Source organism: Dendropsophus ebraccatus, chromosome 4 (genome assembly GCF_027789765.1).
Source record: "Dendropsophus ebraccatus isolate aDenEbr1 chromosome 4, aDenEbr1.pat, whole genome shotgun sequence".
Classification (NCBI taxonomy): domain Eukaryota; kingdom Metazoa; phylum Chordata; class Amphibia; order Anura; family Hylidae; genus Dendropsophus; species Dendropsophus ebraccatus.
The window spans coordinates 149,314,926-149,328,803 of NC_091457.1; the positions used below are offsets into that span (position 1 = coordinate 149,314,926).

General features: G+C 43.7%; 1 protein-coding gene across 1 annotated transcript in view; it reads right to left on the bottom strand.

The window, feature by feature from the left end:
* The window catches only part of HMCN1 (hemicentin 1), a 195,371-nt gene that overhangs the window by 97,972 nt on the left and 83,521 nt on the right, over positions 1 to 13,878 (bottom strand). Inside the window, exons 28-32 of the mRNA XM_069967438.1 lie at positions 12,751 to 12,892; positions 11,251 to 11,377; positions 4,076 to 4,227; positions 1,907 to 2,185; positions 331 to 612 (exon numbers count right to left, since the gene is read on the bottom strand). Coding sequence (XP_069823539.1) covers positions 331 to 612; positions 1,907 to 2,185; positions 4,076 to 4,227; positions 11,251 to 11,377; positions 12,751 to 12,892 — 982 coding nt within the window. The remainder of the gene's footprint in view (positions 1 to 330; positions 613 to 1,906; positions 2,186 to 4,075; positions 4,228 to 11,250; positions 11,378 to 12,750; positions 12,893 to 13,878) is intronic.

Genomic DNA, 13,878 nt, shown 5'->3' on the forward strand with positions numbered 1-13,878 from the left:
TGTACCTATGCAAATCATCGTACACCTGTTTATTATGTCCCTTTTAGTCTACAACAAACATTAGCTAAGCCATGTTTTCCTATGCTGAATGCAGTGAGTCAGCTTTAATTGCTACAACATGTCTGCAAGGCTGCTATAGCCCCACCTAGTGGTGGCTTTTTGAACCTTTTTTTTTTTTTTTTTTTTTTTATTAATGGAGAAAGCATCACCTGAAATTCTCTCTATATATATCTGTTGATTGGAAGAATGTAAAGGAATTTAAAGTGGCATATCTGTGTTTCCATATCATAATGTGATAAATCAGTCCCCAGTCTGTAACATTTAACTCACCTAAAACGAGAACATTGAATTTGATCTCAGTCTCTCCGGCTATGTTGGTAGCCACACAAGTATACTGCCCCTGGTCCTGCTCGCCTGTATTCTTAATCTCCAGCTTCTTGCCGCTGTACAGAACGCGGATGTTGTCGCTCGTCTCCACCGGTATGCCTTCTTTCAGCCAGGTGATCAGTGGTAATGGATGACCCCGGGCTTCACACTCCAGGACCAGCGATTCACCTGTGATCACTTTTTTAGCTTGCGGTCCACTCGAATCTCCATCAATTGTAGCTGGAACTTGTATATGAAATATACACAGAACATAGTCATTACGGAAATACAGAGGCCACTATACTCACGAGAAGAGCATCCCTGTATCCAGGACCATAGTATACACTCCGTCTGGGATCCCTAGACATGTCAGTATTCTGCGGCTGCTATTCATTGATGTGCCCCTATCAGAACTCTATGGCGCTAAAGATCATCCGTCCGGTACTGCAGGATGATCTTTTTAGAGACTTTTTAGTCTCTTACAGTGTGTGCACATAGCCTCAATTAGTATTATACAACAGACAACCCCTTTAACTTTAAATTACACACAATGTATTGATGAGATGACTCTGCTCATCCTGTCCCAGGCTATACAGTAAAGCTGACAATTAGCTACACACAACAGTAATTTCTTTTGTCATTTAGCTCTTTTGAAAAACTCTATCAGCTTTAATTTAATTTTTACTCTTCGGAATACCCCTTTAAGTTAACAGAGCTTCCATAATTTAGCTACAAAGGACAATGGTTACAAACATAGTATCTTTTTCTGGAACATGTACAAGTGTGCATTATACTGTATGTACAGCCAATGATCTCAACAGAAGATGGTCGTGCTTTAATTCACATAGGGTAGCACTGCAGATTATGCCATACACACATTAAAGGGGTTGTCCAGTGAAAAAAAAAAATTTCTTTAAAATCAACTGGTATCAGAAAGTTATATAAATTAGTAATTTACTTCTATATAAAAAAAATCTCCATTCTTCCAGTACGTATCAGCTGCTGTATGTCCTACAGGAAGTGGTATATTCATTCCAGTCTGACACAGTGATCTCTGCTGCCCCCTCTGTACATGACAGAAACGGTCCAGAGCAGCAGCAAATCCCCATAGAAAACCTCTCCCACTCTTCAGATTGGAAAGAATATACCACTTCCTGCAGGACATACAGCAGCTGATAAGTACTGAAAGACGAGATTTTTTTTTTAATGAAATACGTAAATTACAATTCTCTGGCACTAGATAATTTCAATTTTTTTTTTTAATGCTGGAGTACCCCTTTAATTGTTCCAAGATTCAAAGTCTGGAAAGGATTATGGCCCATTTAGATCCTTTCTTGTATTGGAAGAAAAGAAAAGATTGTTATGATCTAGTGAGATTTGCTGGGCGCCGGAGCTTCTTCCTTATGGCATATACTGTAAATCGTTTATGTTCCTTAGGCAACTTAGGACACCCCCCAATCTATTACCCCCCCCCCCCCCTCCAGTCTTCATTGTATGTCCTGGTACATAACTCTGCCTGCTGCAAAATCGTAAAACTCACCATAAATATCCAGCACATACGCCTTCTCTGCTTTCCCGGCAACATTAGCCACGTGACACGTGAATTTCCCAGAATCTGTAGTCTTGGCTTCGGAGATTTGGAGATATTTGCCATTCTCAATAAAAATGACCCGTGTACTGGGAAGAATAGTTTCCCCATCTTTATACCATGTAATTGTGGGGTGGGGAACCCCCCGGGCGTCACATTCCAGGCTGATCTCACTATTCACTATAAATGATAACTCCGAGGTGCTGTTTCCATCCTTAATACTGGGTGGAACTAGAAAAAGAAAATGGGTTACAGATGCAATTCGGGTATTTTTTGTAGCTGGGAGGAAAAAAGTTATAGGGACTTTTACTTCAAAGGTAAATGGCTGCGCCTACAGCTACCATGTAAATCAGAGAGACGGATGAACATGTGCTGTCATAGCTATCTGACCTGACCACACTATAGGTATGACTGGTTAGCCGCATTTGTTTCTTATAAGGATTAGGGAGCTCTCTTACTTATATTCAGAAGATGCGTGTGCCTCTTAGTAAATCTGGCCAGTGAAAAGGAGGCGGGGCTTTATTTAAAGGGAATCTCTAACTAGGTTTATGCTGCCTTAAATGAGGATAGCATAAACTAGTGACAGAAATGCTAAACAGATCCATATATTCTGTTTAGCCATTCTCCTAATATGTAGGATAATAGGATTCTTGCTGCACCCCTTCCCCGCCTTCCAGCTGCTGACTGACAGCTGACTGCCTATACACAGCATGGATACATAACTGCCAGTCAGCAGCTGGTGGGTGGAGTTTTTGCTTCTCATGAATATCCAGGACTACTGGGCTCATGCACATAATGGTGAGGACTACTTATTGTCCATGTTATTCAGGAGGAGATCTCTGGATCAGCTGCACAGAACAATGTGAGTGATACATTGTTCTGTTCAGCTTCTCTGTCACTAATTTACGCTACCCTGAGATAGGACACAGTCTCTTTAGAACTAGCGTACGAATAAGCCAGTCTTGAGAAATGTCCCCCTACCTGCTGAACTGGTCTATATATGCTTTTCTGACCTTTCAACTCTTCTTGTTTGGACCTCTGCCTGCTGACATTGTGCTGATGTGCTCTCCTGGCTCTGACCCATATAGACCACCATTGTATACCCCAATTTGCTCAGGGCAGTTTTCAGCCTTTTATTGTGCATCATTATTGCATCTTCATGCTGTGCAGCCATAACCTGATTTCCTGGCTGACAGGCTCCTTTAAGTCATCGGTACTAATCCTCATTACAAATGATAGATCTTCATGACTCTTCACATAGACCTTTGGCCCTCCAACTGTTGCAAAACTACAATTACCATCATGCCTGGACAGCCATAGCTAAAGCTTTGGCTGCCCAGGCATGATGGAAATTGGCTGGCCAGGAATGATGGAGGCCCGAAGATGCCCCACCCGGCCTTAGAGGAACCAGAGAAACCTCTGATGCCACAAATGGTGCCCAGATCGTTGGCTCCTTTCCTGGCTCGACAAAAACATAAAAAGACCATTTCCAAATTGAATTCTTCTTAATGGTGCGTTCACACCTACAGGATCTGCAGCTGATTTTCTGCAGCAGATTTCATTTAAATAACTGAACACAGCATCAAATCTGCTGCAGATCTGCTGCAGATCCTGTAGGTGTGAACGCACCCTTAGTATAAACACACACACACACACCGTATACGCAGCGTATTTACTGCTGCGATACGCAGCAAATACGCAGCAAATACGCAGCAGATATGCAGCAGATTAGATCTAAATAACTGAACACAGCATCAAGTCTTCACCATCAAATCTGCTGCAGATCTGCTGCGTATCTGCAGCATATACGGTGTGTGCGTTTGTACCCTCAGGGTACAAACACACACACCGTATACGCAGCGTATTTACTGCTGCAATACGCAGCAAAAACGCAGCAGATACGCAGCAGATACGCAGCAGATTAGATCTAAATAACTGAACACAGCATCAAATCTGCTGCAGATCTGCTGCATATCTGCTGCGTATCTGCTGCGTATTTGCTGCGTATCTGCTGCGTATACGGTGTGTGTGTTTGTACCCCTATTCTGTTTATATGTGCTTAGATTATGGGATCTCTTGCTGTTTTGTTGTTTGTCAGTTCTCAGTATTTCTAGAACTTACCAAGCACGGTTAATTTGGTTTCTTTAGTCTGGGAGCCGGCAGGATTAGAGGCCACACATTTGTAATATCCACCGTCACTTAGATGAGTATTTTTTATGTAAAGAACTTGTCCATTTTCCAAAACCATTGTATTAGGGTCTCCCACAAGTAATCTGCAATTAGAAGATGTTATATTAGAGAGGAGACAGATGCCCAGCCTTGGCTAATTACACTGGGTGCCAATGGCAGTTATTATAATGGTTAATGGCAAACTATCAGCAGGTTGGACGAATCTAACCTGCTGATATGTCCCTACTGCACAGGAGACGCAGAGGAGGAAGATATATGTCTTACCTTCATCCTCGGCACTGTTCCTGTGCAGTTAATAGTTTGCTCCATGGTGGTGATAAGCGAACATGTTCCTAATGGTTCGTATGTTTGTACAAACATGACCCTAATTGTTTGTGTTCATTGATCACGAACAATTGGTTCGATGATCGAAATGGTTGTAACAATCATTTTAGAACATTTCCGAACATGCGAACGTTTATCTTGCGATGTACATAACTGCGTACAATTTGAAACAGCCAATGAACATGTGGGGAAGGAAGGACACATAAGGTAATTTAGTAGCCATGTTCACTACTGGCATTACTGTAATTGGCGATTGCGATAAGTGTCATTACATACATTCTGTTCCGTTCAGTAGGGAGAGTGACACAAGCAGGGATAGCATCTGAATTTAGGCAGCAATACTCACAGTGGTAGTTAGTCAGTGTAAGGAGAGAGATCTGACCGAGTAGGGCTTAGAAGGTTGTGAAATTGTCAGTGTAGGGAGGGGGACTGAATCTAGCGTTTTAGCACTATAAGGCTAACCCTGTAGTGACCAGGTGTCCATCATAGTCCACCCTGTCCATTATCTTCACATCCGCTCATCACTATCTTTAAGTCAGCTTTTTGCTGACTTAAAGCGACTCTGTACCCACAATCTCCCCCCCACTCCGCAAGCCTAGGGCATAGAAACTCTAGGCCACGCCAATTTGACACAGGGCTGCAAGATTAAAAGTTGTTTCTTTAGGACAATAACTGCATCACCTGCCGAACGGACCCCAGGACAGATCTTGGATTAAAAGCAGCTATCTGAAGGTACAAGTGCTTTGGGGGGAAAGATTGTGGGTACAGAGTCACTTTAATCCAAGGCAGTGTCCAATAGGGTTCCTTACCCTGAATCAGGAGACATGACTCCTATTTCTATCTGAGATATAAGCTTTAGAAATTTTATGCAAATTAGACTGTAAAGCCCACAGGGTATTCGCCTGAGTTGCAAAAGCCCAGCAATGTTCAGTCCCTTCTCCCCTAACCAATAACCCTATGCTCACAAGTAAACATACACTGCTTATATTGATAGAGTGAACATTGTGTTGGGCCTCTGCAGGCCAGGGGAAGGCCCTGTGGGCTTTATCTTCTATGGACACTGCTGCAGTGATTGGCTGAGCAGACTGTTCCTGCACGGAGTGCACCTGACGGAAGACGAACATAAATGCACGGGAGCTGCAGGGGACCATCAGTGGATCGGGGCTAGGTGAGTATAGTTTTTTTTCCTATGGCACTATTAAATGACCCCTGCAGTATGGTTTTTTTTTAATGCTGAGATATCCTTTTGAAACTGAAATCTGGCCATTTTTTAAATCTGGCAGCTGGCTAGGGCAGGGGGAAAATTGATACCTAGTAGGAGCTTACCTCTACTTGTGCTCACGGTAAGCATCGGGACATGATGCCTTTCCCGGCTGATGGACTGGCCGCTCAGCCAATTAGTGACTAGAGTGGCGTCCTGTCCCAGTTACTGACTGGCTAAGCAGCCAGTCCATCAGCCGGGTTGTTACGTGTGCAGTGTCGGGCGGGGGTCCTGAGGCTGGTCCCACCACTCACCACGGACAAGGGTAGAGGTAAGTTCTTGCTGGTTATCAAATTCCCCCCTGCCCCTGCCGGCTGCCAGAGTTTAAAAATGGTCGGACTTCTCCTTTAACTCTTAGTATAAGTTAACATGAGTCACAGTGTGTATTCTAATATAGTATCTTCTGTTCTCAATATAGGTATAAAAGTGAGAAGAGGCTGAAAAGAAGTTGGCTGTTTTTACAATTTTGAACATTCAATGGAAGACCTTTCGTTGAGCTTTTTTGTTTAAAAATGATCGTCCAGAAAACATTAGACGATCATTCACTCAACTATTATTCAACCAATAATCTACTTCTATCAATGTGTATGGTCCCTTTAAGAACCTGCTTTATTTCATTGATATTGGTATTTTTTTTTATTTTTGGTTGAGTTTTGGAACCAGTGTCTAGTTTTCAGTAGATTTTATTTGATCAGTTTGAAGGGTTTTCAAGTTACGATAACTGTTCCAGAACAAATGACTGTTGTTGTTGCTGTAGTTGTATGTAAGCCATTATCCATTTCCTGTAGGAAAACATGTAAACCCTTAAGCAAATGAGCTGTAAGTGCTTCCACACCACTTGATTTGTAGCTGCAATTCTTCCAAATTAAGTTTTATGATTTTCTAAATGCATGCAAAGCTACTCTACCACAAATTCACTTCTATCCTATAGTTGTTATAGAGTACAGAATATCTTGAATATTCGAGAACCTAGAGGAAGAGCACATACAGTACTTACAAGGGACATGGACTTCATTCCCTATCTCATGGTACAGACACTTTGTATCCTAGAACCTACATTGCCCATATTTCTTTAGTTTTTTAAGAAATCAACAGGGATTGTGATCGCAAGCTGTTTTGCAATATACTCAATTGTTTTTTTTTGTTTTTTTTTTAGGTTTTCTATGTTTTAACCATATGGCCAAACTGTGCTTCATGCTCCCTCTGTGCTGATATTTGGTCTTTTCTTTGTTAGGCCCAGTTCCCACTGAGCAAAGGTAGCGGAATTCCGCTACGGAATTGTCCGCCGCGGAATGTCGTTAGCCTCCCGCTCATAATGGGAGTCTAAGGGAGGCGCGCGCTCCTGCTCTGTACGCGCTGAAGAATGAACATGTGGCCATATGTACATTGATTTTAACATAGAAAAAAATAACATAGAAATTTTACGACAGTGCCTTTATAATTTTATAGGGTATTTAGTATCAAGCTAAAATAACATTATTAGATTATAAATCTTATTTCCCTTGACAGCAGAATACAAAATAGAAGTAGAATAGAAAATGTAAAAAAAAAAAACCCTGAAATGATAGATCCCTAGAAGAGATTCTGGCTCAGCTTTAATATGTTCAGCACAATTACATTCTTGGTCGGCATGTTTTTATTCCTGTTTTTTATTCTTCCATTGCTCCAAGGTTCAAAAATTTATGGCATGTTCCAGGAACACAACACCGATGGCCCATCCTCTCCATAAGCCATGAATGTCAAATTGGTGAAAGTCCAACTACCAACATCCCAACTGATCAGCTGAAGGGGCTATGGTGCTCCCCAGGCACAGCTCAGTTGACCTTAAATAAGCTGAAGGGAAGGTTAATGGGAGTTGGATCCCCACCAGTCTGATAGCTTATCCTAAGCATAGGTTGTACAAATAATCTCTGTTAAGAATGTCCCAATTTTTTTAATCTACAGTCCCATTGGAACATTATACTTCAGACTGCAAACAGATTCTTTGTAGTCTGAACCTATGTTCATATTACCCTCTGACTCTCCCCTACCTAGTATTTTAGTGGAATACTGGATCACATGGGAAGAAGGTAATCTAGGGTGAACTGCTATTGTTACATTGTGAAATCAGACTACACAATGCTTGTTTGTAGTCTGTTACCATGGTGATGCACTGGTATGTTTAACAGCCCTGCAAAGAAATGATTCACAAAGTTGTTTTTGTTTTTGTTTCTGTTTTTTTTTTCTTTTTAGAAGCCTTAGAATAAAAAAAAATTGTTGCTTAGATGGATCTTCCCCTTAAAGTGGACAACAATTATATAAATTGAGTATCACTGTAATCGTACTAACTGTCAGAATTAGGATAAAATGTCAGTTTTACCACAAAGTGAACAGCCTAAAAAGGAAATCCTTTGCTAAATCACTTTTTTCCCCAATTTTAGCCAAATTAACTTTTTTTCCACTTCTCAATAAATTTTATGGTTAATTAAAGGGGCATCCTTAAAGGCAGTGGTGGTCTTTGGCACCAAGCACCCCAAGCGATCGCTTGGGGCCCCCAAGTTCCAGGGGGGCCCCCACGCCCCGCTCTTGTGCTCAAGACGGCTGGACAGGGCCGCTGCCCCGCTCGCTGCTGCCATCTGAACTGTAACTATGAGCAGTCGTAATGAGCGCTCATAGTTACATGCAGCAGCACTGACAGGGCGGGAGACATTGGCTCCCTTCCTGTCAGTCACTCTTGTGGCCGCAGGAAGTGTTTTCCCTGCGGTCACAAGTGGCAGCTTTGTCCTTGTGGTGTCGGTGCTCCAGTTACATCACTGGAGCATCGGCGCCAGGACAAGGGGAGTGCGGCCTCTTGTGATCGCAGGGAAAACCCTTCCTGCGGCCACAAGAGTGAAGAGAAGAGGAGACGCCCGGACCCAGGTGAGTATAAGTGTTTGTTTTATTGTGTTATATACTATATGGGAGGGGGAGCACACAGGGGTCTGTTTAACTGGGGGAGTGCACGTCGGGGGTCTATATAAATGGGGGGAGCACACAGGGGGACTATATAACGGGGAGCACACAGGGGGGCTATAGACTACTGGGGCTTCACAGAGGGGTCTTGGAGAGCACACAGGAGGTCTATATCCAAGTGGGGGAGCACGCAGGGGGGCTATATACTACTGGGGGAGCAAACAGTGGTCTATATACTACTGGTGGGGCACACAGGGGGTCTATATACTACTGGGGGAACATACAGGGGGTCTATATACTACTTGTGAGGCACACAGGTGGTCTATATATAACTGGGGAGCACACAGGGGTCTGTATACTACTTGGGCAGCACACAAGGGGTCTATATAATACTGGTGGGGCACACAGGGGGTCTATATACTACTGGGGGAACCACACAGGGGGTTTATATACTACTGGAGGAGCACACAGGGGTCTATAATCAAGTGGGGGAGCACACAGGAGGTCTATATCCAAGTGGGGGAGCACAGAGGGGGGCTAAATACCCCTAAGGGAGCACACAGGGGGCCTATATACTAGTGGGGGAGCACACAGGGGGTCTATATACAACTGGGGCAGCACACAGGAGGTCTATATACTTCTGGGGGAGCACACGGGAGGGCTATATATAACTGGGGGAACACACAGGGGTCTATATACTACTGGGGGAAGCAAACAAGGGGTATATACTACTGGGGCAGGACACAAGGGGTATATACTATTGGGGGCAGGACACAAGGGGTATATACTATTGCGGGCAGCACACAAGGAGTATATATTACTGGCGGTAGCGCACAAAGGGTATATACTACTGGGGGCAACACACAGCAGTCTATTGTTTCGGAACACGTGTCGAGGGGGGGGGGGGCAGACAAAACTTCGCTTGGGGCCCCAGAAATGCCAAGACCGCCCCTGCTTAAAGGGGTTGGCCACTTTATAGTAAAATTGCTCAGTATACAGTATTACTGGGTTCACACTACGTATATTTCAGGCAGTATTTGGTCCTCAAGTCAGGTCCTCATAGCAACCAAAACCAGGAGTGGATTGAAAACACAGAAAGGCTCTGTTCACACAATGTTGAAATTGAGTGGATGGCCATCATATAACGGTAAATAACTGCCATTATTTCAATATAACAGCCGTTGTTTTAAAATAACAGCAAAAATTTGCCATTAAATGACGGCCATCCACTCAATTACAACATTATGTGAACAGATCCTTTCTGTGTTTTCAATCCACTCCTGGTTTTGGTTGCTATACAGCCTCAAATATACAGTCTCAAAAATACGTAGTGTGAACATAGCCTGAGTAAGTGTACTCACTATATATACTGACAGCAGCTCCCTGTGTACCGCATAGAGCTAAAATCAGACTCACCTCCTCCAGGCTGGGCTGCCCTGCTCTGTGGTGTTTTGGTCCATAAGACTGCTGACATGGAGGAGCATGTGACCAGGCCCCGCCCCCCAGTGTCCACTACTGAGCCTGTATGTGTCTATGGAGAACACAGTGGACAGGGCATGGTCACATGCTCCTCCATGTCAGCCATTTTGTAGACTGAAACAAAACAGAGCAGGGCACCCCAGCCTGGTGAAGGGGAGTCTGATTTTAGCTCTATGAGGTACACAGGGAGCTGCTGTCAGTATATACATTGAGTACACTTACTAATACTTTGTGCTGACCTATTTTACTATAAAGTGGCCAACCCCTTTAAATCTCATTTATGGCCCCACAAAAAAACAAGCAATTATATGGCTCTGTATCTGAACAAATAAAGGAGTTATGGCTCTTAGAAAGTGAGGAGTTACAAATGTGTAAAAAAAAAATCTCTGGCCAGAAAGGTTTAAAGGGCAACTCCGGCGGGACCCCCCCCTAAAAAAAAAACACAGACACACACACAGACACCATACTCACCATCCCTCCGGTGACGATCGCCACTCCATTCGCCCGCCGTCCGCCTCTCCGTCGCCGCCGTCCAGCGATGTCTCTGACTTCCGGGTCCTGGGGATGGAAAAGGCTGCCAGTGCGCTTGCGCATCGGCAGCCTTTTCATTGGCTGAAGCGCATCACATGGCTTCCAGCAACCTCAGCCAATCAGGGCTGAGCAAGCTGGAAGCCATGTGATGCGCTCCAGCCAATGAAAAGGCTGCTGGTGCGCATGTGCACCAGCAGCCTTTTCCGTCCCATTCACTCTCCATGAAGACGCCGAGGAGGAAGAAGACCCGGACCGCCCCCCGGCTCTGACGTCTTCGTCACCAGATGCCGCCCGGGAGAAGAGGGCCGTGACGACCGTAATAGGTAATGTATACATTCTTTAACTTTCGGGCGGGGGGGTCGGGGGTCCGAAAGTGGGGGAAGGGGGCCAGACCGGGTATTTAACCACATTACAAAGTTATATAACTTTGTAATGTGTGTTAAATAAGCTAAAAAAAAATTTCGCCGGAGTTGTCCTTTAAGTAATTATTGAAGGCAATAAAACTTTTTGTATTTACTATGTGATTTATCTGGAGTGAAGTTGTAGATTAGTAATATGGTAATGCTCCTTTTAGTCTTACCTGTTTTCTTTGAACCACTGGATGGCAGGGAATGGTTTTCCTTTTACCCTACACTCCAGTTTGGCTCCTTTTCCAGCTATTACTGAAAGGTCAGTAATGCTTCCACTGCTAACAATGTCAGGGGGATCTAGTCATATAATATATAAAAAATAATCATATTACTTGCATGAATGAGAGAATCAGATATTTTGGGAACATTCTTTTAATTAGATTATGAGTAATATTGAGCGGAGTTGCTGAACAGTTTGGGTTGGGCAACGTTCAACCAAAACGATCAGTATTTGACTCCTAGCATCTGGAGAAGTTACAGCCTATGGCTATGTTCACACAACGTACAACAGCCGTGATTATTACGAAAATATACGTTACATTGCTGTCTATGGGATCCCGGCCGGAGCTGGAACTCTGCGGGGCTAAAGATCATCCGGCCGGTACTGCAGTACGGGTCACGGAACGGCTGGTCATTTACATTGTGTGAACATAGCCTATGGCTGTATCAATGTTTTACAGGACTCCCTAGGACAGCATCTAACTTCTCCAGACGGCGGGGATCAAATTGTGAGAGTTCAAAGAACTTTCCTAACCCAAACAGTTTGGCAACTCTGCTCAACACTAACTATGGGTGCTTTTGAGATGTATTATCCATTCCAAACTAAACACATTAAAGCGACTCTGTACCCACAATGTGACCCCCCCAAACCACTTGTACCATCAGGTAGCTGCTTTTAATCCTGTGGTCCGTTTGGCAGGTGATGCAGTTTTTGTGCTAAAAATTTACTTTTAAACTGGCAGCCCCATGCCCTACGGGAGTGGCCTGGATTGTGTATGCATTAGGGTGGCACAACCTCTCTGTTCCTTCCTTCCCGCCCTCCTCATCATTAGGAATGCTCCAGGCAGATTGCCTACTATTCCCCACCTGTGTCAGCCTGGCACATGGGCTGGATCGTTAAAGACCTGTGTAATGTTCAGCATGGAGAGAATGTTCCAGTGGCCTTCCTAATGATGAAGAGGGTGGGGAGGAGGGACGGAGGGGTGGTGCAAAGTTAGGGCGCAGATACGCCTGTAGGGCACAGTGTTGTAAGTTTAAAAGTTGTTTTTATGACTATAACTGCATCACCTGCTGAACGGACCCCAGGACAGATCTTGGATTAAAAGCAGCTATCCGAAGGTACAAGTGGTTTGGGGGGGGGGGGGGTCAGATTGTGGGTACAGAGTCACTTTAACATGGCATGGTTATGCTATTGTTTTTGGAATACACATGAATGGATAGTAAGGTTCAGTATAAAGGTCAATACAGTTTTCATACCAGTTGTCACATGCAGCTTTTGGTACAAATTTGGGATAGATTTGCCAATTTTGCAGCCGATTATGGGGAAAAAAACAGTGGTTTTAAAGATGACAGTTTCTCTACTTTTTTTGGAGCTAGTTTTTAGAATTTAGAGAAAACTGACGTTACAATCTATGGACTACTACCTATATAACTACATAAGATGAACTCACCAAGGACATTTACAAAGAACTGCTTCTCGGAGCTCCCAGCAATGTTACCAGCTATACAGGTAAAGTATCCGGATTGAGTAGTCTTCATTATCTTCATTATTTTTCCTTTTTCAAGTAAAAGAACATTATTACTTCCAACGACCTAGAAGAGGAGAACGGTTGAGATAATAAGTGAGGAAAAGTGTTGAGTGGACTTGCCAACTGTTCAGATTTGGCCAATGTTCTCCGAACTCAGCTTTTTACATTTGACTCCTTGTGGCTTGGATGCCATCGTAAGGAGTCCTGAAAAACATACCATAGGCTGTATCCATGTTTTCCTGGCAGCTGTAGGCCAGCATCCAACTTCTCCATCTACCGGGAGTCCAATGCTGTGCATTTGGGTTCAGAGAACTTCCCGAACCTTAACAAGTCTTCTCAACACTAGTGAGGAATCTGTCTCGGCTGCTTTGTGTCCTCCACCCCATATTGAGCAAATTATTTTATAGACTTGGCTTTGTGTTAGCATTGTTGTATACTTACAATTCTCATAGATGTTATTGTATATTGGAGAGGAAGGGGGGTTTGTGGCTGACCACAGCTCTGGATATAAAAGCACGTGGACTTCAACATGCCAGATCTTATTGTTTTTAGACAACTTAAGCTGCCCAATGCCCATACATTTCACATAAATGTTGGCTCAACACTATTTTGGCAGCCAAACCCTACATACACATGCACCTTTGGCTAGGCCGAGCATACATGTGGTTTTGGAATGATATCATTGGAATCCTATAACTATGCCATTATGATTTACTCAAATAAAGGATGACATTAACACGCTCAGGCTCACTAACAAGAGGGTGAACTATTTTTGCATGTCTGATGTCATATGTCATGTGTTGCTCAACATGCCATGAACTTACAATTAACAGGACCACCATTAAACTTTCTTCAATTTCAGAGGGGATTTCATTTGCCATGATCCCAATAAAACACAGTCCTGCACCAGCTGATGCATCTGAAGTCCAATCCAGTATTCTGAGAAAAGAGTATTCATGGCCTGTCCTTAAGGGGTACTCTCATCTCAGCTTCCTATCTCCTCTATAGGAAAGAGATAACAAGCTGGTTGGGGGGTTCTAACCGCTGGGA